General features: G+C 43.7%; 1 protein-coding gene across 3 annotated transcripts; it reads left to right on the forward strand.

The window, feature by feature from the left end:
• Nucleotides 1-1629: 1629 nt before the first annotated feature.
• Nucleotides 1630-18735, forward strand: LOC144112088 (uncharacterized). 3 transcript variants are annotated; one of them, XR_013310192.1, is made up of 6 exons: nt 1630-2011; nt 6326-6393; nt 9150-9320; nt 11982-12138; nt 13422-13579; nt 18544-18735. XR_013310192.1 is itself a non-coding variant. In XM_077645161.1 (6 exons), the coding sequence occupies exons 2-6, from the start codon at nt 3087-3089 to the stop codon at nt 18638-18640; spliced, it is 561 nt and encodes a 186-aa protein (XP_077501287.1). In that variant the 5' UTR covers nt 1630-2011; nt 3031-3086; the 3' UTR covers nt 18641-18735. The 3 variants fall into 3 exon arrangements, 2 of the variants coding, with proteins under 2 accessions (XP_077501287.1, XP_077501286.1); XM_077645161.1 differs by lacking the exon at nt 13422-13579 and adding an exon at nt 3031-3154; XM_077645160.1 differs by lacking the exon at nt 13422-13579.
• Nucleotides 18736-23059: the final 4324 nt, after the last annotated feature.

A 23059-nucleotide genomic window follows, 5' to 3' on the forward strand; every position in this document is an offset into this window, starting at 1 on the left:
TTTTGTGTGGGCAGAGAGATAGTATTCCCGCCTTCGGCCTACATGGGTCCTGTGTGGAAAATACAGGGGCTAAACTTTGGGCTGCACAGCGGCGAAGCGTTGTAGGCATGCAGTTTGGGCTGTCTGAGCAACGCCTACGTTGGTCCCGCATGGGCTAGGCGTGGGCACGTTTTGTCATTTCCGCATCTTCCCCGCCTTTATCCTAACCAGGGTATGGAAGGGCTAAGCATGGGCTGCATAAAATATGGGGTTACATAATGGTGAAGTGCGGGCAAACCCAATAGAGGCGGCCCCTGCAGCACCCTCAAGGATCCAAGGAGGCTAGCTGCGTGTGGGCAAACATACAATATTTCCCGCCTACAGCCTACAAAGGCACTGCGTAGAAAATACGTGGACGGCGCATGTGCCTATATCAGCCATTCCCACACATTCCCTACATATCTGGTAGAAAAGGGCTATGTGTGGACTAGGCAGTGGCAAAATGTGTGTGCGTGAACCTGGGCTATACGACGGTGAATTGCGGGCAACCGTGATGGGGGCTTGCCGTGCATCACTCTGACGACACTGTGTGTGGAAGCAGGAGTATATTTCAGCTTGTAGCCTTCGTAAGTCCTGCGTCGATTATTCTGGTGTTTGCGGTGCAGAAACATCACGCGTAATGTTACCGATCGTTGCCCGGCGACACCTATGGACATGTAGTTCCACTTACATTAGCCTGGCTGCATATCCTTGCATGGGTACCACAGCGATGGAGCATGGGCGCATGGGTGAAGTGCAGGCATATATATATATATATATATATATATATATATATATATATATATATATGCTCAGTATATGGGCTGCCACTCAGCACGTTGATGAAGCCAGACGAATGTGGGCAAATAGCTTGCATTCCCGCCTTCAAGCTAAATATATTCTCATAGAATATGCAATTAAGCATGTAATTTAAGTTATATGCGCTTCAAAATGGCAAAGCATATAGGATATAGGTAGACGAATTGCGGCTGCCAGCATTAACTGAGGCGGTGCCCTCTTCCGACCTATACCCTGGTACAAATGGTTCTTGTCAGTTTTGTTGGTGGTCATTTGATAATTTGAACTTTTTATGGTTCCTTGGTGTTCGATTTAATGAGATTTTGCAGTAATACACATTTTGTTGAAATCTACAATAGCACCTTTGAGATTAACCTTTTTTTTTGAAGTTGAGTAAAGCAGACTTGTTCTGCAGATCATATCTTTGTGGCATAAAGCGAAATGTGGTTTACGAGAAACTTAGTGCTGTGCTAAAAAATATGCAGTGAAAGCTCTTTAATCCGGTCGGCAAAAGACCAGAAAGAAAAGAGAAAAGCTAAGAAAACAATTTGTAAAGTTGTTCTGCAAGGAGCTGAAACATTGTCGCTTGCTTTTGACATGAAAACTGCACGGCAATGATGCACGGAGGCGCGGAGCGCCTTAGTCTAGCTGCAATTTTTTAACAGTTTGCAGTATATATTTACCATGACGCCACGCTAATAGCCACGCGCCAGCGCCTAGCGTGCTTCCCAACGCCGTTCAAATCCAGCGCGCTGCTGCCAGGTCACGTGGCAGGACGCAGCACACCCTCTTCCCCTCCTCTCCCTCGGTGCATTTCCAGAGTGATATCCGGCTAGGCCTTACGCCGCGCCGTGCCGTGCTCCGTGCTGCTGCTGTTCGTGTGCTGTTTGTGTCTGATTTCAAAATCGTTCCTTCAAACTTCCGTTTGGATTTTTTGCTTATAGTAGCTTGCGCCGCGTGTCAGCAATGCAGCCGTTCGCGTACTTTGTGAAAAGTGACCACGCCGAGAAGCATGGAGCCGTTTCATATTGACAACACGTTCGGCTTCAACCGTAGCAACCGCGAAGCAAGAGAAGAAAGCGGTTACTGGAATGCGTCGAGTCCTCGTTTCCACAACACGTTCGACTTCAACCATAGCAGCCGCAAAGCAAGAGAAGAAAGCGGTTACTGGAATTCGTAGAGTCTTCGTTTCCAGGTGAGACCCATATTGTAGCGCAAGAGTGCGTGCAATTTGTGACCGCGAAAATAAACGAGCGAGCGCAAAGGCGAGAAGGAGCGGAAGGGACGAGGCTCGTCAGCTCTGTCCTGTTCGTTTCCCTTCGGCATTGCGCGTGAGTTACTGGTTGTTTCCGCGGCAGCAAAGTGCATTCCACATCGAATCATCAAATTGCTGGTCCGTCAGTGTTCACAGTGTATGCGTTGCGACGCGAGCGCCGAGGTGTATGATAGATGCGTTTGCTGAATGGCAGGCACACGTAGGAGTCCTAAATGTAAATGTGGCAATTGTATACCGCCCAGCAAGGCGCGTGAATATGTTTTGGGCTTTCGTTAAGGTGGTTGCCCGACTTCCTGTTCATTATTCGACGTGGGGCGTGATCGTGCACTGCCTGCACGCGTGTTTTTGACGCCAGTATCGGCCCGTTGCGAACTGCCGATAGCGTGCGCCGCTCGGTCTGTTTAGCGTTCTGTTATTCGCTACGCGTATGTGCGTCTTTATAGTAATCTGATGTGGCGTCTTAAGGTTAGAACACACCTCTACGAGCCGATTACACGAGCTGTCAAGCTCAGAGTGGGAGGGGTGTGACGCGTCAAGGCATGCAAGCGACTGAGTGAATTGAAGCGACGTGTCACTGCGATACCACAACAGGTAGCTGCCTGCTCGATCACTTTTGTAACATTGGTACCGTTGCCTGCAGCTGTAAAGTTCTTTTAGTTGCTGGCGGCCGTGAATAAAAGTCATTGCTAAATGATGACGAAGAAGTAGCCATAGAAAAAGAGCGCTTTGTAACCCTTTCAAATTAAGTTGTTTTGAATAACCTAAGTAGTACAGAGCTGATCATAAAAACTAGTGTGGGCAAGTGGCGTTATGTATTTGAAGTTTGGCTGTTTAAACATTTTCTTGTGGTTGTGTGAAATGCCAGCAATACAAAAAATTATCAGGAAGTGCCAGGAATTGTGGGTGCAAAATACACAGCTGGAAATTATGTTATGCAGGTGAAGTGCCTTCTCTTCAGTAATGAAGAGGTCTGAAAAGAGCTTCATCGGAGAAGATGTCTCCACTGTCGAGATTTGGGGCTGTTCTTGTCTGTGCCTGTTCAGCATACATTGCAGAGCACAAGTATGTGTCGAGTTTTCTCAGATCTGTTTTTTTTCACCTCTGCATTGAGATCAGTGTGTTGCAATGTCTGCTTTGGACCAGAACGTTGATGGCATGTATTGGCATTCCCCTATTCAAAATAACGTGTGTGTCTCTTCTCAATAGGTCATCATCAGATAGTGCCAGTTTCATGCTCAGAAAGAAGCAGTGCTTATATACAGGGGTGTCTCGGCTGGCCTCGGAACCCTTACAGAACTAGCGAGGAATCTGAGACTTCCTGTACTAGAATGCTTATAAGGAGCGTATGAATCCGAAGCAATCAACCAATTTTCTTTTTCTTGTTAGTGGTGGTTGGAACATTTCTCCTGTCATTTCTAAAATTTCGTGGTGATTTTTAGCAAGAATCATTAACACGTTTTCTTATAGCCAAGACGCAAAAAATGCAACGTTGACAGCACAACACACAGGGTGGAAGAAAAAGGGAAACCCGCACCCTCATACCACGATTGAGTCCAGAGCTGGCTGCTCAACTCCAAGGCTACAAAGCAACAGCGAGCACAATGGCATAGCCTCAGCTCAGCCGCTTTCTCTCTCTCCCTCTAGTTCCCTCCCCACCCGTTCTCGAGTCACTAGAGACCCCCTTCAATGCAGCCAGGCTTTAAGAAATGCCAATATGAAGTAATGGGCTACAGGGCAGCATTCTAAGGTGATATTACAGCATGAGAACAATGCTTTTATTCTTTTTTCCTCTAGTATCCATCTCCCATGGCACTCCTCATAGACACTCATAGTAGAAGGATAACCATGTCAAGCTTCTGCAGTAATGCCGGTGTCAGATGGCACTCCTCAGAGACTGGTCCAGCAAATACGTTTTATTTCACTTGATGAAAAGAATATGAATGGTGTTATATAGTGCAGCTATGAATGCACCTCAAAGATGAGAAACATTAATTGGACTTGAAGCTTGGCAGCTTCTCATCTGTGGCCTCTCACTGTATAACGAAAGTAAAAACAGCGCTAATTTTTACACAAACCACACAGAAAGAAGACAGGACAGCGCCCGTCCTGTCTGTTCTTTCTGTGTTGTTCATGTAAACATTAGCGCTGTTTTTACTTTTGTTACATAATGTTACACCAACTAGTCCAGCAAGAGGTACTGTTAAATGAACTTTTCACTGTAGTTGCAATATTTTTACTGCCTCTAGATCTGAGTGGAAAATAAGCACCGTCTACTGCAAACTACTTCAAGGTCTGTTGAATTATAGCCTGTGCACAAAAAAGCTAAAAGTGCTAAATGAAAAAAGGTGAATGTTCACCATAAATTGTTACCTCTGTGATTATCTTGGTCAGTTCTGATTTTTTTTTTGCCATTTCACTTGCTTGGTGATGACACTGTGCAAGTTCAGTGAATATACTTGCTCTGTTACACTTACAGGAAATTAGGAGCTTGTAGTGACCTGTTTGATTCAGCCTTTCGGCATGCTACCTGATATCATAGTTCAACAAAGCTTGAAAGAAACTGCATATACTATGGAAAGCAGATGTTTGCTTGCGTCTTTTTTCAAGTGCCTTAGACATTAATGTGCAGGTGCGGACAGAAGTAAACGAAGCGCGCCGCACAAGAAAGAACTGCTTTTCAGCGCCGCCTAGCAAAACCACACGTAAGCTCAAAATCGCGACACGCATATGCAGGCCCCCTACCAGCGCAACTCTCATTGCTCCGCTCGCCTCTCATTCGGCCATAGTCAGGGTCACGCTGATGATGGTTATGATCAGATGGTTGCGCCCTTAGTAGCGAGCGGGCATTTCGGAGCGCACAGACCGCTGCCTTGAAGCCAAAAATCCCGCGGGGGCGACGCTATCATTATGTCGTTTCATCTGTGACAGCTGTGGCGCGTTTCCATTGCAAATAGCGCGCGTCCTTCGAACTTTAGTTGCTTCTGGGATTCATTTCCATCTCGCTATAGACCAAATAAACTCAAAAGCACTCGATCCACCACCGCAGTTTCGGGATTTTTTATACAGTTACCGTTCATTTTCGGCTTGCTCCTACGAGGAACCGACGGAGCGGCAAAGCATGTGCCCTGTGTGTCTGTACTGCACCACAGTGCTCCTGCATTGGAACCTCGCCTAGGAGGTCAGCTTAAAAGGAAATGAAACCGCCGCTCTTGGCGCTTTTTGCAGCGCGATCCAGCGTCTCAAGGATAGTGACTGCTTCCAAATGTGCTGGATGCAGCTGTTGGGTGTTCACACCTATATTCTCAAACAGACCAATGTCAATATGTAAACGGTAGCTGTGAAGTAATACAGCTCGTACAGAAGAGTTTGGATCACTTGCTGGGTTCTGTCGTGGCTTATACTCTGATTAGTGGGCGATCACGGATACTTACATGCCGAATTTCGCACGCGGGGCACACAACAGTGACGCACTGCTGCCGCGGCATTCATGTGGGTGAGACAGCGGGTGCTTGTAGTCATCCTAAGATCCAAAGGTGCATGCAAAGTGATTACCATGAGCTCTGCTTCGCACATGACAGCGCGATACGCAGTGCACTGTCTCAGTGGTGATAAGAGCAGGATCCATTATAGGGGCAGTTTGTTTCGGGGGAGACAGGCAGGGTGCATACACTAGCGCTGCGTCAGCGCCTGGTAGGAACAAGGCGAATCATCAGTGATAACTGTAGAAAATTAACACAAAACTGCGGCAGTATGCCGAGTGTTTCGAGCGCGTTTGCTTGCGAGTGAGACGCAGCAGAGTCCCAGCGGCAGCAAAAGTTCGAAACATGCGGGTTGTTTGCGGCGCAAACATGCCTCCTGCTGTCTCAAACGAAGCGGCTTAATGGTAGAGCTGTCCCCGCGCAATTTGCCTTATCAAGACAGCGGTCTTTGTTTTCCGAAATGTTCGCTAGCTACACAGAGCACGACCATCCAATCATGATCATCATCAGCACGACACAGACGCCGGACGAATGCGAGGCAAGCGGAGCATTGAGAGGGTCGCGCCGGAAGCGGGCCTGCACATGCGCGTGGCGATTTCCAGCTCTCGTCTGGTTTGGCTAGGCGGCGCTGACACGCAGTTCTTGTGTGGCACGCTCTGTTTACTTCTGTCCGCACCTGTACATGGACCGCCCCGTGATATTTGCTCTATGACTGGTAAATAATTTATAATTGTCTTTCTCTTTGTTGTTTCAGTATTATCAACCGAACGATGGCTGCGACGTGTAGTTGGTTTTCAGGTCATGGCAAAAGCAAGAAAACTGGTAATATAACTGCTGCTATGGCATTTGTTGTCATTCCAGCTTTTGAAACAGGCTGTTTTAGGTGTTGTAGTGAATTAGAACTTCATATCAACATTTATATTGTAGCCTTTTCCATGCCTCAGCAGACCTAAAGGCCAACTAGGCATCACAGCCATCATTTGGCTGATCAAGCCTAAACAACATCAGAGAAGGAAATGGAATTATAAATTATTTAATGATAGGCAAATACCATTTGGGGATTCGTGTATTCTAATGTCTAATGCAGCGTTTAAAAAAATATGTGACCAAAGTTGCATTTTTATAGTCCTTGAAACTTATTTTTTAGGTGTTTTCTATTTCACTGCTCTCAATTTGCAGAGGCAGCAGTGTTCAATACTGCTTACCTTCTTTTTGTTGTTCTCTTTTCATTCATTGGTTGGGCCCTGTTTTGCTGTGTTATTTTGTGTTCTGTAATCGCATAGTGCATTCCTTCTTTTTTGTTTGTGCACCGCTTCAGTTCAGTGTTTTTTTGTGGCAGGCCTCATGACAGCTGGCCGCTTTCCTTTCATTTTTGCCTTCTCCTCCGACGGTGCTCATGGTACTAGACAAATTATAGTTTACTGAAAGGCTGAATTCTAAATTGTACAACATCATTAAGGTGCCCTCTTCCTTTTTAGCACATGCCATTAATGGTGATGCCTACTGTTGCCAAGAATCTTACATTGACACAAATTTGTTTCACAAGTGCAGGGCATGCTTTGCTCTCATGTAGAGTTTGTGCATTTACAGTGTATAGCTTGTACATTGTCTCTTAGTTGGTGACTGACAGAGTGGCCTCATTGGTTGGCTTTTATATTATTATGAAGGTTAGAATTTGTTTTTCTCACTGCTGATGAGCTTTACAGGAGCTTATGATGCCTTCAACAGTCATGTCTTTTTTATTGCTTTAGTTAGGATACTGAGGCTCAAATGAGCGAGCATCTGAGACCAAAATACCAGTATAACTTCGTGCCGTTTGTCAGCTTTCTTTATGATGTGCATAACTGTTCAAGTAGGAAATAATTTCAGGTCTTAGTGGTCCTTCATTTTCGTTTGCTTTTCAGCCTTTATGCCAGATGTCAGATTTTGGAGGATAGTTTGTCACATCCTTCATCATTGAAGTAGGTAGCACAATGTACCAGCCGTGACAATTGGTCATTATAACTAAGCACCCCACCTTCCCTTTATGAGCACACCAAAGCTGAGATCTGATGGCAACTTTGATGAGTATTTACACCTGAAGTTGTCTTGTTACAAGCATAATGTTACGGACCACTTTAAAATTTCCTTATGCTATTAGGTTCAAATCATGTTTTTGCTTGCTGTCAAACTCGCTCAACGGCACTTTCATTGTGAAAATTAGTATAACACTTGGAAAAGGCAGCCAGGTCCTTCATTGAATGTGAGTGGTGCACACTGGAATCCTGCTCCTGCAGCAAATCATGTGGGTCATATTGGAGGTTGTGTTAAAAAGTAATGAAGCATAGATATGAAAATGGTGATACACAGTTATTACCATTTTGTGGCCCTTGACCAATTTCTGTCTTTTAAAGGCACTGTACTAAAAAGAAACTGAAGTGCACTGGAGCCGCTGGAAACCTTTTGTGTGAAGAAAAGGCATAATGACTGTGCTCATGACAATTTCATGATTGTGCAAAATTTCAAAATGACCATTTTACTACTTCTTTATGAATATGTACTCTCTAGTGTCACATAAGGTGTAATGACAGAACTTGTCTCTAATTTTTCTTTGCACTTCAGTTTTGTTTCTATTTATATTTTGTATTTCTTACCATGAACAGCACAGGCCATGCACTCCTGTATTACTTTGTATAAGGAAACAGTGGCAAGTCAAGTGTCTGCGTGTGGGCCCCTCGTTGAACACTATTCTAAGGCACTAAGTTGTTTGCCTTGGACTCAATAGTTCATGCGCTTCTAGCTGAAAAAATAAGTAATGTTTCGTTCAATTTTGACTACAAGAACTTTGCTAACTAGGCAGCATGTTGAGGATACATTAGATTTACTGCAGGTCAACCGGCATTAGTGCCTTGCTTGACAAGGGCATGGGCAAGAACTGCAATTTGAAAATTGCTCTTAGCAGTCACTGCGAAGCCGCCGCGGTGGCTGAGTGGTTATGGCACTCGGCTGCTGGCCCGAAAGACGCGAATTCAATCCCGGCCACAGCGGTCAAATTTCGATGAAGGCGAAATTCTTGAGGCCCGTGTACTGTGCGGTGTCAGAGCACTCTAAAGAACCCCAGGTGGTCGATACTTCTGGAGCCCTTCATTACGGTGTCTCTCATAGCCTGAGTCGCTTTGGGACGTTAAACCCATATAAACCAAACCAGTCACTGCGTGTTGATTTAAACACTGGCAGTGCTCCTACTATTTTTATTTTCAGTATTTGCTACCACACACACTAATCTGCGATTTTCAAGGATGAAGTCAATTCCTTTTCAATAATTGTGCAGTTAAAGTTGCATGTTCTAAAATTCGAAGCAAGCAGTTGCCTTTTGTACTTCACACTCCTATCAGAACTCACCACTATTGCATCACACCATCAACATCAAGGTGCAAGTCTTGTGTTGGTAATAAACGAAATGGTTTCTACTTTCTTGTTTCAACAGGCGTTAAAGCATACTGCTGTTGTTGCTGTGAAGCATACAAATACAATTATTATCATATTCCTGGCTGCAAATATGGCTAAGAATTTTTATATGCGTGTTCTTTTTCCTTTAGGTGCATCTGAATTCAAGGTAGAGAAGGCAATGTATGACACCGTGAAGGGAATCCCAATGGATACAGTATTTCACAAGAGAACTGCCATTCCCATCTGGTCAACAGAAGCAGTTGTACTATGCAGTTCCAGTGGCAAGTGCTCAGGAGGTGACAGCGGAAGGCAAGGAAAAGGTTCTCCACAAGGCTCAGAATAGAGGGCTGGGATAGTCGGTTCTCGGAAGAATTATGAGACATCATTCCAGCGCACAAAAATTATGTCCGGTGTCCGTGGTGTCTATCCTCTTCGTTCGTGTATTTTTGTGCGCTGTAGTGTGAAAAATGGATGCACTGAGAGGTAATTGCTAGCTGTAGCTGGATTTATCTCAGGGGCATATACTCACTCCATCAGTGTATGTGAGAATTACGACTCAGGTTTGTTAGTGGTTTATAATATGAAAGCGCCAAACAAAGGATAATGCCAGACATACAAGACGTGATCAAATAATTGTAGATGTCTTCATGTGAAAGTTTATTTACAGGAGGTTAATTGATGGGTTCAGTTAGCTCGTGTGAGGATAAAAGCAGCTTAAAAGCCTAGGCTCTATGTTCAGTGCGGCAGTGCATAATCAGTGAAATTACTCATAATGAACAACTTTTAGTGAATATGTACTTCTCATGCCATGGAAACAGAAGATGAACGGTACTTAGCAGTCATTTGCCCTGAAGCTTGGATTTTAGCTACTGAGGCCTAAGTGATGCTGATTCCGTATAGGCATACGTGGGTGCCGCCACATTTGCCATCATGAATCCTCTGGTTGCCTCTACTTAACAACGAAAGTTTGTATGTTATAACTTGTAGCCATCACTGAAAGCATTTTGCATGAAAATAAGCTTGAATTGAATGCTAGCTGGCCTATTGTTTAACTGTCAGATGCCATGATGGAAGTGACTGTTAGAGTCCATCATGTAGCCCATAATGAACCCCTGTTTGCCCTTACCTTCTCTGCTCTCTTGTCTAGCTGCTATGCATACAGTTTTACAAGTCACGTTCTAACTTCGGCTACTTCATTTTACATGTAAAAAGATTTTGGCAACTTTTTACTCAAGCATAGGTGTGCTTGAGCACTCTTTTGCTAGCTTTGCTGCATGCTTTGTAAAAATAGTTTGTAGCATTGAATATGACAAAGCCTATCTTAGCCACTTTTTTTCACACTTAGCTGGGACGGCCCAGCGGGGCCTGTAGAGATGGCTCGAAGTGGTTGCAATATTTTGTTGCATACATGTTCGGAGGAATCATGCGACTAGTGAGTTACGTATATGTGTGGCAGTAAACATTGCTACTTTGGAAAAGGTGCCGGTCTGCCATACAATGTCAGCGAAGCTTAACGAACCCCACTTGGTCTAAACTAATTTGGAGCCCTGCACTACAGTGTCCTGAAGCCATTATTGTTTTCTGCCTTGCTGTGAGAAGCGGATCTTGCAAGTGATCTGCCTGCTTAGAGCCAGTCAACTTGTTAAGCTTATTCACTTAACTCATAATCAACTCAGACATTTTTTATAACTGGAACCTTAATGCTTGGATGCACCAAAAGAAGTGCATCTCACTGGAAGACAGGGCGTGCTAGGCACTATAGTGGGCAATGCACAGTACGCAGAATCTAGTGTGGGTTTTGTATGTGTGCTAGTGTCTGCAGGTACTCTGCAGTCAACTGCACCAGAGGCTCAGGATGTGCATAGCAAGCTATACCTAAACAAAACTCGTGCGCTCAGGCAGCTTTGGTTTTAATACATTCAGCAGGAAAAATAATCTGGCAGCTTTTTTTTGCGCTTCTGTTGGGGTTTTACCAGTGCCAGAGTTCAACGCATCTTGTTTAAGATTTCCTTTCGAATCATTACCATTCCACCCTTGTCATTTTGTATGTAGCATTCAGCTGAAAATAAATTTGCGCAGTCGGCTTTTTATGATTTGCTGCCACTTTTTTGGAAGAAATTAAGAGGAATGGTCTTCTAAATAGATGCAGCCAGCCATGCAGTGCTTTACAGTTCTGCACCCTGTGCGCATAAAGTCTCAATACATGAATTTTGTCACCCTGAAATATACTCGCATCAGATATTTTTTTTAGTCGAACTATATCTTGTCTCCTTTTTGTGCCCATCTTTATGGGCATCTTGTAATCATTGCTGTAATTCCTTAATTTCTCTTATTTTTGTTTTCTGCAGCAGTAGAATTTCCATATCAATTTATTTCTCTAGGCTACCAAGTATTAGTATCTCTGAGCCTGGTAATGAATCAAATTACCGAAGATGCTAGAGTGCTCTTGATTGTCTCAGAAAGCCTGACTGTGTTGGAAGGACTGTCATGCTCAATATCAGCTGCAATGCCAAAACATGAATTCAGATTATGATGCAGGCGTACCCAACTGTATTGTAAATATATGCAGTTAGCTATTAATACAAAAGAAAAACACAACGCAATAATTCACACTTTCATTCACACAGCATGATGATGAACAGGGGCAAGGGAGGAGGGACCTCAAAGTGTTTTTCGGTGTCTTCCCCCTTGTCCATGTTCATCATTGTACTGTGTGAATGAAAGTGTGAAATACTTGCTCATCCAGATACTGATTTCAAGCAAATTAATGCAAGTGGGCTGCTTTATGTGAGTAGCATTGTTTTACTATAAAGCAGAAGTCAGTTGATTTACTGTAGAGGCATTGCGAGTCGTATTGAATGTGTACTGTATAATTGCACCACTGAGCTAAATTTAATAGCAGTATTTGCTGGTTGTCTTTGCACCGTGATTATTATACTGTATTTCACACAAATTCGTGATTTTGTTCTGTTGTTCTTCAGGCATTGTGGCTACACAGCTGGAGTCAAGCTGCTATCAGGGAAATTCAACCTATTCGACTTTGCCAGAAAAGACGCACGCTATGATGCTTGGGGCCTCCATCTTGACTATACTGCCAATTTTGTCTACCAATGAAGCTAAGGACGCTTTTGTGCAAATGTGAGCATTTTTTCTTTCTTTACGATACGTGCTTGCTCTTCGGCAAGAACAGAAATGATGTGGTTATGTGCATGCTCCAGTGTACAATCATGTGGAAAATTATGACGCTGCGACTGTGTGCCATACTATGCCTAACTGCGTGCAGGTGCCATCTGATGAAATGCTTGTGCCATCAAGGCCGGCGCAGCGAGATTGATGGATGTTAGTGCACCTGACTCGACATCAGTAGTGCTTGCTGTTTTACACCATTTGGCATGCATTCGCTGGGATCTCTTAATTTTTCTCACGATAGTATGTCCAAACTCACAGCATCTCAATCAAGACATTCTACGGTATACCAACCACACCAAATCGAATGGTACATCGACCACACCAGGAAACACCACACGAAACCACACCAGAGCCGGTATTAGACAACCGGGTCACAGCACAGAAAACCAGACCAGAACACACTAAAGCACACCACACTACGCCACATCAGGACCCGTGTCTGAAAATCCTGGTCTGGTCGGAACACCAGACACGGTCACACCAGAACCCGTGTCTAAAAAAGCCAGTTTGGTGTAAACACCAGAAACGGGCGGGTGTTTTTTTTCGACTGGGTATATGGCATTTCTTTCAATTGTGCCTATGAACTACTGGCAACGTATTGATTCCTTTCAATATAATTTTGATGCATAGTGTTTTGTTCAGCTGTAGGTTAATTTGAGCCCTCTACATATGGTGAGTCCACTTCAGATTAAGTTGGGACTTCGAAATTGCCTCATGTTGCATTTGGATTTGTAGACCTGAAAGCTTCATTTTGTACAAGTGTATTTGAAAGAGAATTTGCTGTATATAATATCTAGCCTACTACAAGAAATTAGCACAAGCGTTAGCCTTGCTGTTCATAGTGGCAGCTGACGGTTATGTTCTTACATCACTCATTTAGCTCCAGACTACAATTTTGCCATGGTTCAAGGTGGCCTTAAAGTAATGGCTTCACTTTTTCCCCCTTGTCTTATTGTTTGGGAAGTGTATGCCATTGAGTCGTGCATAAAAGGAAGTTAATATGATGATGCAAAGATGGGCATTTAGAAGACAACAGAGAATTCTGTTATCATTAAGCTGAGTCACACCACTGTGATCATAGGTCTCTGAGTCCTCTGTATTGTCCTGTTCTACATCCTTCTGATTTTTTGTTGACTTGCACATGGTTCCTCGAAGAGGGAGTCTTATGAATGGTTCAATGTATGGTTTTCATGGCATAGTTCACTTTGTATAATCTGTATAATCTATTTCAGATCAAAAAGCTAGCACTCATTGGGAGTGAGCCAGCTGATGAGGCTACAAAACTTATTATGAAGACTAGTGAAGACTCCTGTGGCCCTTATGTACACATTGAAGAGGCGGGGCGAAAAAGAAGCATTTAAGAACCTACGGCTGTACAGCGCAATTTTTGGTGAGTACATGTGAATCTTCTGAAGGTTATAGACACTTTGTGAACACACCATCTAATTGCAGGAAAAAGCTACTTTCAATCTGCCTGGTGTGGTTTTCAGCACTTCCGTTATCAATTACTGAGTAGCCATCAAAATATAAAGGACTATAGGTACCAAATTTTTGCTTGTGCGTTTTTTTCTTTCAAACCATGCGTTAGACATTCTATACATGTACGACCAATAAATAATTTATTATTTAATTGCATAGTGGTGGTACAAAAGTGCCAACACACACGGACCAAGAGACGAGACACACAAATCAGCACTGATCTTACAACTGATTTTTTTTATTAGGAAGAAGCACGTCATATATATACACACGGAAAAACAGCGCACATGTGCGATGTCAACAAGACTCCTAGTGCTAGTAAAAGGCAAAAACCGCTCGCTTTAAAAGCATGTGTGTATCTGCAGAACCGCTACCCACTATGTAGCATATTGACTTCTCGAAGCGATAATATAACAGATGATGTACTCACGCACCCATTACTTTTTCTGATAATATGAAACGCCTCAGCTACTTCTCTAGTGGGCTGGTCAGAATGAGCGAACAAGACATCAGTATCGGTGCTAGAAATTTTCTTTAGTGCTAAGATGCACAAGCTTAAAGTTCGTTTCCGGGCAAGCGTATCTGAGCACAATTCTTGGCAGTTGTTTGTGTCTATCTTCGCAAACATTTGTCGTCACTTCGCGTAAAGGATCCGTTTCTCGTACCTACAGTGGACTCCTCTTAAACGGAACTTGAAGGGGATTCAAAGTGTTCCATTTATCAGAAGTTTCATTTAAGCAAAGCACACATATTTCATGTAGAAATATTTATTTACACTGCACCAGCCCTTACTGACCTGGGCGTGAAGAAAAAAAGGAATCAGTTGTGGTCTGTTTTACATTCTTCAGTTGCTTTTTAACAAAGTAACTGTGCATATTTGAAAGGCTTTGCGAAAATTCTGCGCTCCCTTCACGTTCAAAGTACTGTAGCAAAAGTGCAACTGCATTCCTAGCTGCGCTGTCTGGCACCGCACTGGGCACAGGGTCCTCGCACTCATCACTGGAGGAAGAGTGGTCCTCGGCTTGCACTTCTGCAATAATTTCTTCAATGCTTTCCTCGCGACAGGTGCATACATTTGCATCTATGTCCTCATAGTCTTGTCGTGAGAAAGGGGCAGAGGGCACTATTTGATTAAGTATAGTGTCTGCTTCTTCATCAGCAGTACCTGCCACTTCATGGGCTATTGGATCGTGTGCTTCGAAGCCTGCATGGTGGAAGAACTTTTGCACTGTTGTTGCCTGAACTTGTTCCCAGGCACGGGCCAATATGTGGATAGCAGACAGCAAGTCAATGACATAATCCTTTCCACTGTCAGCACAAAGCAGCATGCGGTGAAGCAGTTGGCGGCGGTAGTGAACCTTGACGTTCTGGATGACTCCTTGGTCCATTGGTTGGATGACAGCAGTTGCATTGGCAGGGAGGAATTCAAGGCTGATGGACTTCAGCCCTCCCACCTGGCCATGGGCAGGGCAATTATCTACGATGAAGACAACTTTCCTTCCCTGTCTCGTAAACCTTGCGTCCTCCTCCCGCAGCCAATTTTCGAAAATTGCTGTTGTCATCCACGCTCTCCCATTTGCAGTGTAGGCCATAGGTAGATTTCAAATGCCCTTGAAGCAACGTGGGTGTCTCGATTTTCCTACCACCAGCAGCTTTAACTTTTCATCGCCTGCCATATTGGCGCCCACCAGCACGGTAATGCGCTCTTTGCTGCGCTTCCCACCTGTACAGGCTTCGCCTCTGTAGGCGAGTCTTCGATGGAAGCTCCTTGTAGAAGAGGCCCATCTCGTCGACGTTGAATACGTCTCGTGGCTCATAGCTGTTTAAAATCTCCTGCAGCCGTCCGCGTTGCCAGTCAGCGCAGACTTCTCTATTCACTGCATTACTTTCTCCTGAGATGGTTTTGAAGACTAGACCATGGCGCTTTTTAAATCTGCTAAGCCATCCGTCGCTGATGCAGGAATTCTCAACCCCATTTGCAGGGCTATCTCCCGCGCCTTTTGCTCCAAAATTGGTCCACTTATGGAAAAACTGGCACTCCGCGCACGCTTAAACCACAGAAAAAGAACCTTTTCAAGTTCTTCATACGGTGTCGTCCTCATACGCATCCGGTTGGAAGCGAAGATCCCAGACTTGACAGCTCCTTGAATGACGTCTTTGTTTTTCATGATCTGCGAAAGCGTCGACTTCGGGATGTCGAACTTCTTCGCAACTTCTGTTCTTGAAAGGGAACTTCGCTCAAGCTCCTGCAGTATTTGTAACTTCTTTTCAAGCAAGAGCGCTTTGTGCGGCCGCTTCTTAACGCTTTCCATCACATCGACGCACCGACAACACCGGTCGCACGTAGGCCTAACGCAGAACGACAACAAAAACAAGATTATCAAGCGACTTACTGGATTGGCTTGTCCCGGCTATAGCGTTGGCTGCGAAGAATTTGTTCATGGTTGACATATGCGAGCACAAATACGCTCGGGAGGATTCCAAATTTTTAACTTTTGTGCCGTTTAGCCGAGGGTAACACGTTAGTGGTGTTCCAATTATCCAAAGAATTTTACTGCTGCAGATATACGAAACCAACCAAGTAACCCTGCTTAATTTTGTTTATCCGTAAGTTTCATTTAACCGAGTTTCGTTTATTGGGCGTCCACTGTAATTCTGAGGCAGTAGCGGATTTCCTCTTAAATCAGAGGCGGGCACTATGTGATGGTTTTAGTGTAGATGTGGTTGATTTGTTTTATTCTCTTCCACACTTTGAACTAATCCAGTATGTTCAGCATTGTATTACGGATGAGAGCGATGAATGCGTGTTCCAAAATGAGTGTGGAATCACAATGGGATTCTTTCTTTAACTCTTATCTTACTACCTGAGTAACACGTTTGTTGAGTGGGATGGTCGTCTTTATATGCAAAAATCGGGTGTGTGCATAGGTGCCAAGGTAGCTCCCATTCTCAGTAACATTTATCTAAGCAGGGTTGATATAAAAGTTGAGACTGATCTAGCCGGTTATTGCATATGCATTTTCTGTTATGTGGATGATTACCTGGTGCTGGCTAGGTCCGTGAATCCCGAATTTGTGTCAAATGTTCATAGTTTTGCATGTAATTGGTTGGAGCTGAGGTTCACACATGAATTCCTTCAAGAAAGAGTCCTGCAGTTCCTTAATTAAAATTCTCTTTCGAACCAAACCATGTCTGTTGGCAGTATTCCCCTAGAAATGAAAAGTCCCTTTCGAATTACAGGTCCTTTCATTCAAAGCTTGCAAAAAGTGGCATCGTTACGGGATGCTTAGGCATGGCAGTAAAGAAATCTTATCATAAAATGATGTCCTGTCTCTTAGCCCAAATAGACAGATGTAGGTAAGCTGGTTTCTGGGACTCAGTTCTCGTTTCAAGTGCAGACAGTCCTCCATGAGCTGAAATCGTCTGCAAGTACCTCAGGGCTGGAAAAGAGTTCGGAAGAAGGGAGAAGAAAGGTAGTGGGTTATGCCATATGTCCACACGCTATCGCACCGGATTAAAAAGAGTGGGAAGCAAGCATGGGGCAAAGGTTCTGTTCCCTGCACATAACAAGCTAGAGAGTGGGGGCGGCAGTTCAAAGAAAGCATGATGGGCGCAGAAGAAATGCTTGCAACATAAATCATGAAAATAGATGGCGTAGAAGAGAAGACTGGCGTAGCATATCAAATCCCTCAGTCCTGTGGCCTTACCTACATAGGTCGAATTGGCCGCTGCGTTAACGTGCGGCTCATGGAGCACGCTAATTCTTTAGGAAAGAAACTAACCTAGCTAAGCATTGTTTCACGTGCAAACGTGCGCCATTTTTTTTACGATACTGATGTCTTGTTCGCTCATTCTGACCAGCGCACTGGAGAAGTAGCTGAGGCGTTTCATATTATCAGAAAAAGTAATGGGTGCGTGAGTACATCATCTGTTACATTATCGCTTCGAGAATTCAATATGCTACATAGTGGGTAGCGGTTCTGCAGATACACACATGCTTTTTAAAGCGGTTTTTGCCTTTTACTAGCACTAGGAGTCTTGTTGACATCGCACATGTGCGCTGTTTTTTTGGTGTGTGTATATATGACGTGCTTCTTCCTAATAAAAAATCTGTAGTAAGTTCAGCGCTGGTTTGTGTGTGTCTCGTCTCTTACATTGTCCGTGTGTGTTTGCGCTTTTGTATGGATCAACACCAACTAGCGCAATGTGCAGTTTTTTCTGCAATTTAATTTCTTCTTGACGCTGTTTCGGTTTCATCAGTCGAACGATGACTGTGACATGTAGATGGTGTTTAATTCACATGAGGCATAAAAAATCGGTTATATTATTGCCGACAGGTCATTTTTGTCATTCCAGGTCTTGGAAGAGGCTGGATTAAATGTCGTAGTCAATTAAAGCTACATATCAGTGATTGTATTAGTTTTTCTAGTTGCATCATGTGACCAAAACATCAACTCGACGACAGTCGGCGTTCGGTCGATGAAACCAAAACAGCATGAGAGAAGAAATTCGATTATAAATTATTTAGCGGGGTTGTAGGCAAGTACCACCTGGTAATCCATGTATTTTATTATCTAACGCATCATTGGACAGAAGAAAGCACGCAATAAATTTAGGTGTCTATATTCTTTTAATGGCTCATGCACCTTTCGGTTATTCTTATTATGGATATTTATGTTTATTATGGTTACGGATATTAACAGCAAACGAAATTTGCTGATATTTCAAGCATTGCACATTGTAGCATTGCATACGGCTTTGAAGCATTTCCTGAAAGATGTGACTATAATACTTTGGAAAGTGATTTTTATCCACCATACTGAATATCAATTTGATGTGTGTGTTTATTTGTTCACTTTTACATCTCCTATGCAGCGCAGAATCCCAACAGCCACCATGGAAGGCAACAACAGAGTGGCTGCGTTCGTGCTGGGGGCGAGAGACTGGGATGGTGGTCGAAAAGTTCGGATGAAGGGGCGGACCCTTCACCCCAGTAATTGGGGCTTTGTATGCAAGAATGCCCAAAATGTCTTGCAAAAACAAATAAATAAATAAGAAGCATTCTTACTTGCATTGTAATTTCAGTAGTAACATGTACACAAAAAATACTGATGAAGTGAAGAAAGCCTCTCTGGGTTGGCAAGGTGGGCCTTAAGTCTAATTGCGTCGGTGGGCCCAAAGGCATACAGCTTTTGGTTTTATATGGGTTACCTTTGTTGACTTCCCGCAAGGTATCACCTAAGAAGCCCACTGGGACCAGAGCGGCTAAACCACAGGGGCCCAGTACGGGCTTGCCCACGGGTGCCCAGTACGGGCTAGCCCACGGAGGCCCGACACGGGCCAGCCCACGGTGGCCCGGCAACGGGCTAGCCCACAGAGGCCCGGCACGGGCTAGCCCACGGAGGCCCGGCACGGGCCTGCCCAAGGGGATCCAGCGCGGAGCCTTGTGGGGCTATGCAGTAAGCCAACTGGGCAGCCCTTGAGGGTCCCCCCTGATGCCGAGTTGCAAATCCCGCACATAACCCACGTCGGGCCCCTATGGGCAGCCCGTGCCGGGCCCACAAGGGCCCGCAGTTCAGAGCCCCATTTGTGCTACTGGGGGAGAGAAAGCTGTAAACTTTTTCTCTCAGAACTCCGCGAAAACTTGTATTCCGGCTCAAACAACGAGATACATCGTTTTAGATCGAAACTAGCAAAATTCACGAGCATCGATTTTACAACTCGTCGAAGAGTAGACGAGAGAGAGCTGTAAGCTTTTTTCTCTCAGAACTGCGCGAAAACTTGTATTCCGGCTCAAAACAACGAGATACATCGTTTTAGATCGAAACTAGCGAGATTCACGAACATCGATTTTACAAGTCGTAAGAGTAGACGAGAGAAAGGTGTAAACTTTTTCTCTCAGAACTGCGCGAAAACTTGTATTCCGGCTCAAAATAACGGGATACATCGTTTTAGATCGAAACTAGCAAAATTCACGAGCATCGATTTTACTAGTCGTCGAAGAGTAGACGAGAGAAAGGTATAAACTTTTTCTCTTAGAACTGCACGAAAACTTGTATTCCGGCTCCAAACAACGGGATACATCGTTTTAGATAGAAACTAGCAAAATTCACGAGCATCGAGTTTCAAGTCGTCGAAGAGTAGATGAGAGAAAGGTGTAAACTTTTTCTCTCAGAACAGTGCGAAAACTTGAATTCCGGCTGAAAACAATGGGATACATCGTTTTAAATCCAAACTAGCGAGATTCACGAACATCGATTTTACATGCCGTCGAAGAGTAGACGAGAGAATGCTGTACACTTTTTATCTCAGAACTGCGCGAAAACTTGTATTCCGGCTGAAAACACCGGGATACATCGTTTTAGATTGAAACTAGCGAAATTCACGAACATCGATTTTACAAGTCGTCGAAGAAAATACGAGACCTGTAAACGTTTTCTCTCAGAACTGGAGGAAAACTTGTATTCCGGCTCAAAACAACGGAATACATCGTTTTAGATCGAAACTAGCGAGATTTACGCAATTAGATTTTACAAGTCGTCGAAGAGTAGACGAGAGAAAGCTGTAAACTTTTTCTCTCAGAACTGCGCGAAAACTTGTATTCCGGCTCAAAACAACGAGATACATCATTTTAGATCGAAACTAGCGAGATTCACGAACACCGATTTTACAAGTCGACGAAGTGTAGACGAGAGAGAGCTGTAAACTTTTTCTCGTCAGAACTGCGGGGAAAACTTGTATTCCAGCCCAATACAACGGGATACATCGTTTTAGATCGAAACTACCGAGATTTACGAACTTCGATTTTACGAGACGTCGAAGAGCAGACGAGAGAAAGGTGTAAACTTTTTCTCTCAGAACTGCGCGAAAACTTGTATTCCGGCTCAAAACAACGAGATAAATCGTTTTAGATAGAAGCTAGCAAAATTCACGAGCATCGATTTTAAGAGTCGTCGAAGAGTAGACGAGAGAGAGCTGTAAACTTTTTCTCTCAGAACTGCGGGAAAACTTGTATTCCAGCTCAAAACAACGGGATACATCGTTTTAGATCGAAACTAGCGAGATTCACGAACATCGATTTTACAAGTCGTCGAAGAGTAGACGAGACCTGTAAACTTTTTCTCTCAGAACTGGAGGAAAACTTGTATTCCGGCTCAAAACAACGGGATACATCGTTTTAGATCGAAATTAGCGAGATTTACGCACTTAGATTTTACAAGTCGTCGAAGAGTAGACGAGAGAAAGGTGTAAACTTTTTCTCTCAGAACTGCGCGAAAACTTGTATTCCGGCTCAAAATAACGGGATACATCGTTTTAGATCGAAACAAGCAAAATTCACGAGCATCGATTTTACTAGTCATCGAAGAGTAGACGAGAGAAAGGTATAAACTTTTTCTCTTAGAACTGCACGAAAACTTGTATTCCGCTCCAAACAACGGGATACATCGTTTTAGATCGAAACTAGCAAAATTCACGAGCATCAAGTTTACAAGTCGTTGAAGAGTAGACGAGAGAAAGGTGTAAACTTTTTCTCTCAGAACTGCACGAAAACTTGTATTCCGGCTCCAAACAACGGGATACATCGTTTTAGATAGAAACTAGCAAAATTCACGAGCATCGAGTTTACAAGTCGTCGAAGATTAGACGAGAGAATGGTGTAAACTTTTTCTCTCAGAACAGTGCGAAAACTTGAATTCCGGCTGAAAACAATGGGATACATCGTTTTAAATCGAAACTAGCGAGATTCACGAACATCGATTTTGCATGTCGTCGAAGAGTGGACGAGAGAATGCTGTAAACTTTTTATCTCAGAACTGCGCGAAAACTTGTATTCCGGCTGAAAACACCGGAATACATCGTTTTAGATTGAAACTAGCGAGATTCACGAACATCGATTTTACAAGTCGTCGAAGAAAAGACGAGACCTGTAAACGTTTTCTCTCAGAACTGGAGGAAAACTTGTATTCCGGCTCAAAACAGCGGAATATATTCGTTTTAGATCGAAACTAGCGAGATTTACGCAATTAGATTTTACAAGTCGTCGAAGAGTAGACGAGAGAAAGCTGTAAACTTTTTCTCTCAGAACTCCGCGAAAACTTGTATTCCGGCTCAAAACAACGAGATACATCGTTTTAGATCGAAACTAGCAAAATTCACGAGCATCGATTTTACAACTCGTCGAAGAGTAGACGAGAGAGAGCTGTAAGCTTTTTCTCTCAGAACTGCGCGAAAACTTGTATTCCGGCTCAAAACAACGAGATACATCGTTTTAGATCGAAACTAGCAAAATTCCACGAGCATCAATTTTACTAGTCGTCGAAGAGTAGACGAGAGAAAGGTGTAAACTTTTTCTCTTAGAACTGCACGAAAACTTGTATTCCGGCTCAAAACAACGGGATACATCGTTTCAGATCGAGACTAGCAAAATTCACGAGCATCGATTTTACAAGTCGTCGAAGAGTAGACGAGAGAAAGGTATAAACTTTTTCCCTCAGAACTGCGCGAAAACTTGTATTCCGGCTCAAAACACCGGGATACATCGTTTTAGATTGAAACTAGCGAGATTCACGAACATCGATTTTACAATTTGTCGAAGAGTAGACCAGAGAGAGCTGTAAACTTTTTCGCTCCGAACTGCGGGATAACTTGTATTCCAGCTCAAAACAACGGGATACATCGTTTTAGATCGAAACTAGCGAGATTCACGAACATCGATTTTACAAGTCGTCGAAGAGTAGACGAGACCTGTAAACTTTTTCTCTCAGAACTGGAGGAAAAACTTGTATTCCGGCTCAAAACAACGGGATACATCGTTTTAGATCGAAACTAGCGAGATTTACGCACTTCGATTTTACAACTCGTCGAAGAGTAGACGAGAGAGAGCTGTAAGCTTTTTCTCTCAGAACTGCGCGAAAACTTGTATTCCGGCTCAAAACAACGAGATACATCGTTTTAGATCGAAACTAGCAAATTCACGAGCATCGATTTTACAAGTCGTCGAAGAGTAGACAAGAGAAAGGTGTAAACTTTTTCTCTCAGAACTGCGCGAAAACTTGTATTCCGGCTCAAAATAACGGGATACATCGTTTTAGATCAAAACTAGCAAAATTCACGAGCATCGATTTTACTAGTCGTCGAAAAGTAGACGAGAGAAAGGTATAAACTTTTTCTCTTAGAACTGCACGAAAACTTGTATTCCGGCTCAAAATAACGGGATACATCGTTTTAGATCGAAACTAGCAAAATTCACGAGCATCGAGTTTACAAGTCGTTGAAGAGTAGACGAGAGAAAGGTGTAAACGTTTTCTCTCAGAACTGCGCGAAAACTTGTATTCCGGCTCAAAACACCGGGATACATCGTTTTAGATTCAAACTAGCGCGATTCACGAAC

This window comes from Amblyomma americanum, unplaced genomic scaffold (genome assembly GCF_052857255.1).
Source record: "Amblyomma americanum isolate KBUSLIRL-KWMA unplaced genomic scaffold, ASM5285725v1 scaffold_50, whole genome shotgun sequence".
Lineage (NCBI taxonomy): Eukaryota > Metazoa > Arthropoda > Arachnida > Ixodida > Ixodidae > Amblyomma > Amblyomma americanum.

Bases quoted from the DNA above. Each gene is read 5' to 3' on its own strand.
- LOC144112088 (XM_077645160.1), top strand. From the start codon at position 1,908: ATGCGTCGAGTCCTCGTTTCCACAACACGTTCGACTTCAACCATAGCA. The intron at 2,012-6,325 runs GTGAGACCCATA...TTGTTGTTTCAG, and splicing joins CGTAGAGTCTTCGTTTCCAG to TATTATCAACCGAACGATGG. The intron at 12,139-18,543 runs GTGAGCATTTTT...TCTCCTATGCAG, and splicing joins AAGGACGCTTTTGTGCAAAT to CGCAGAATCCCAACAGCCAC.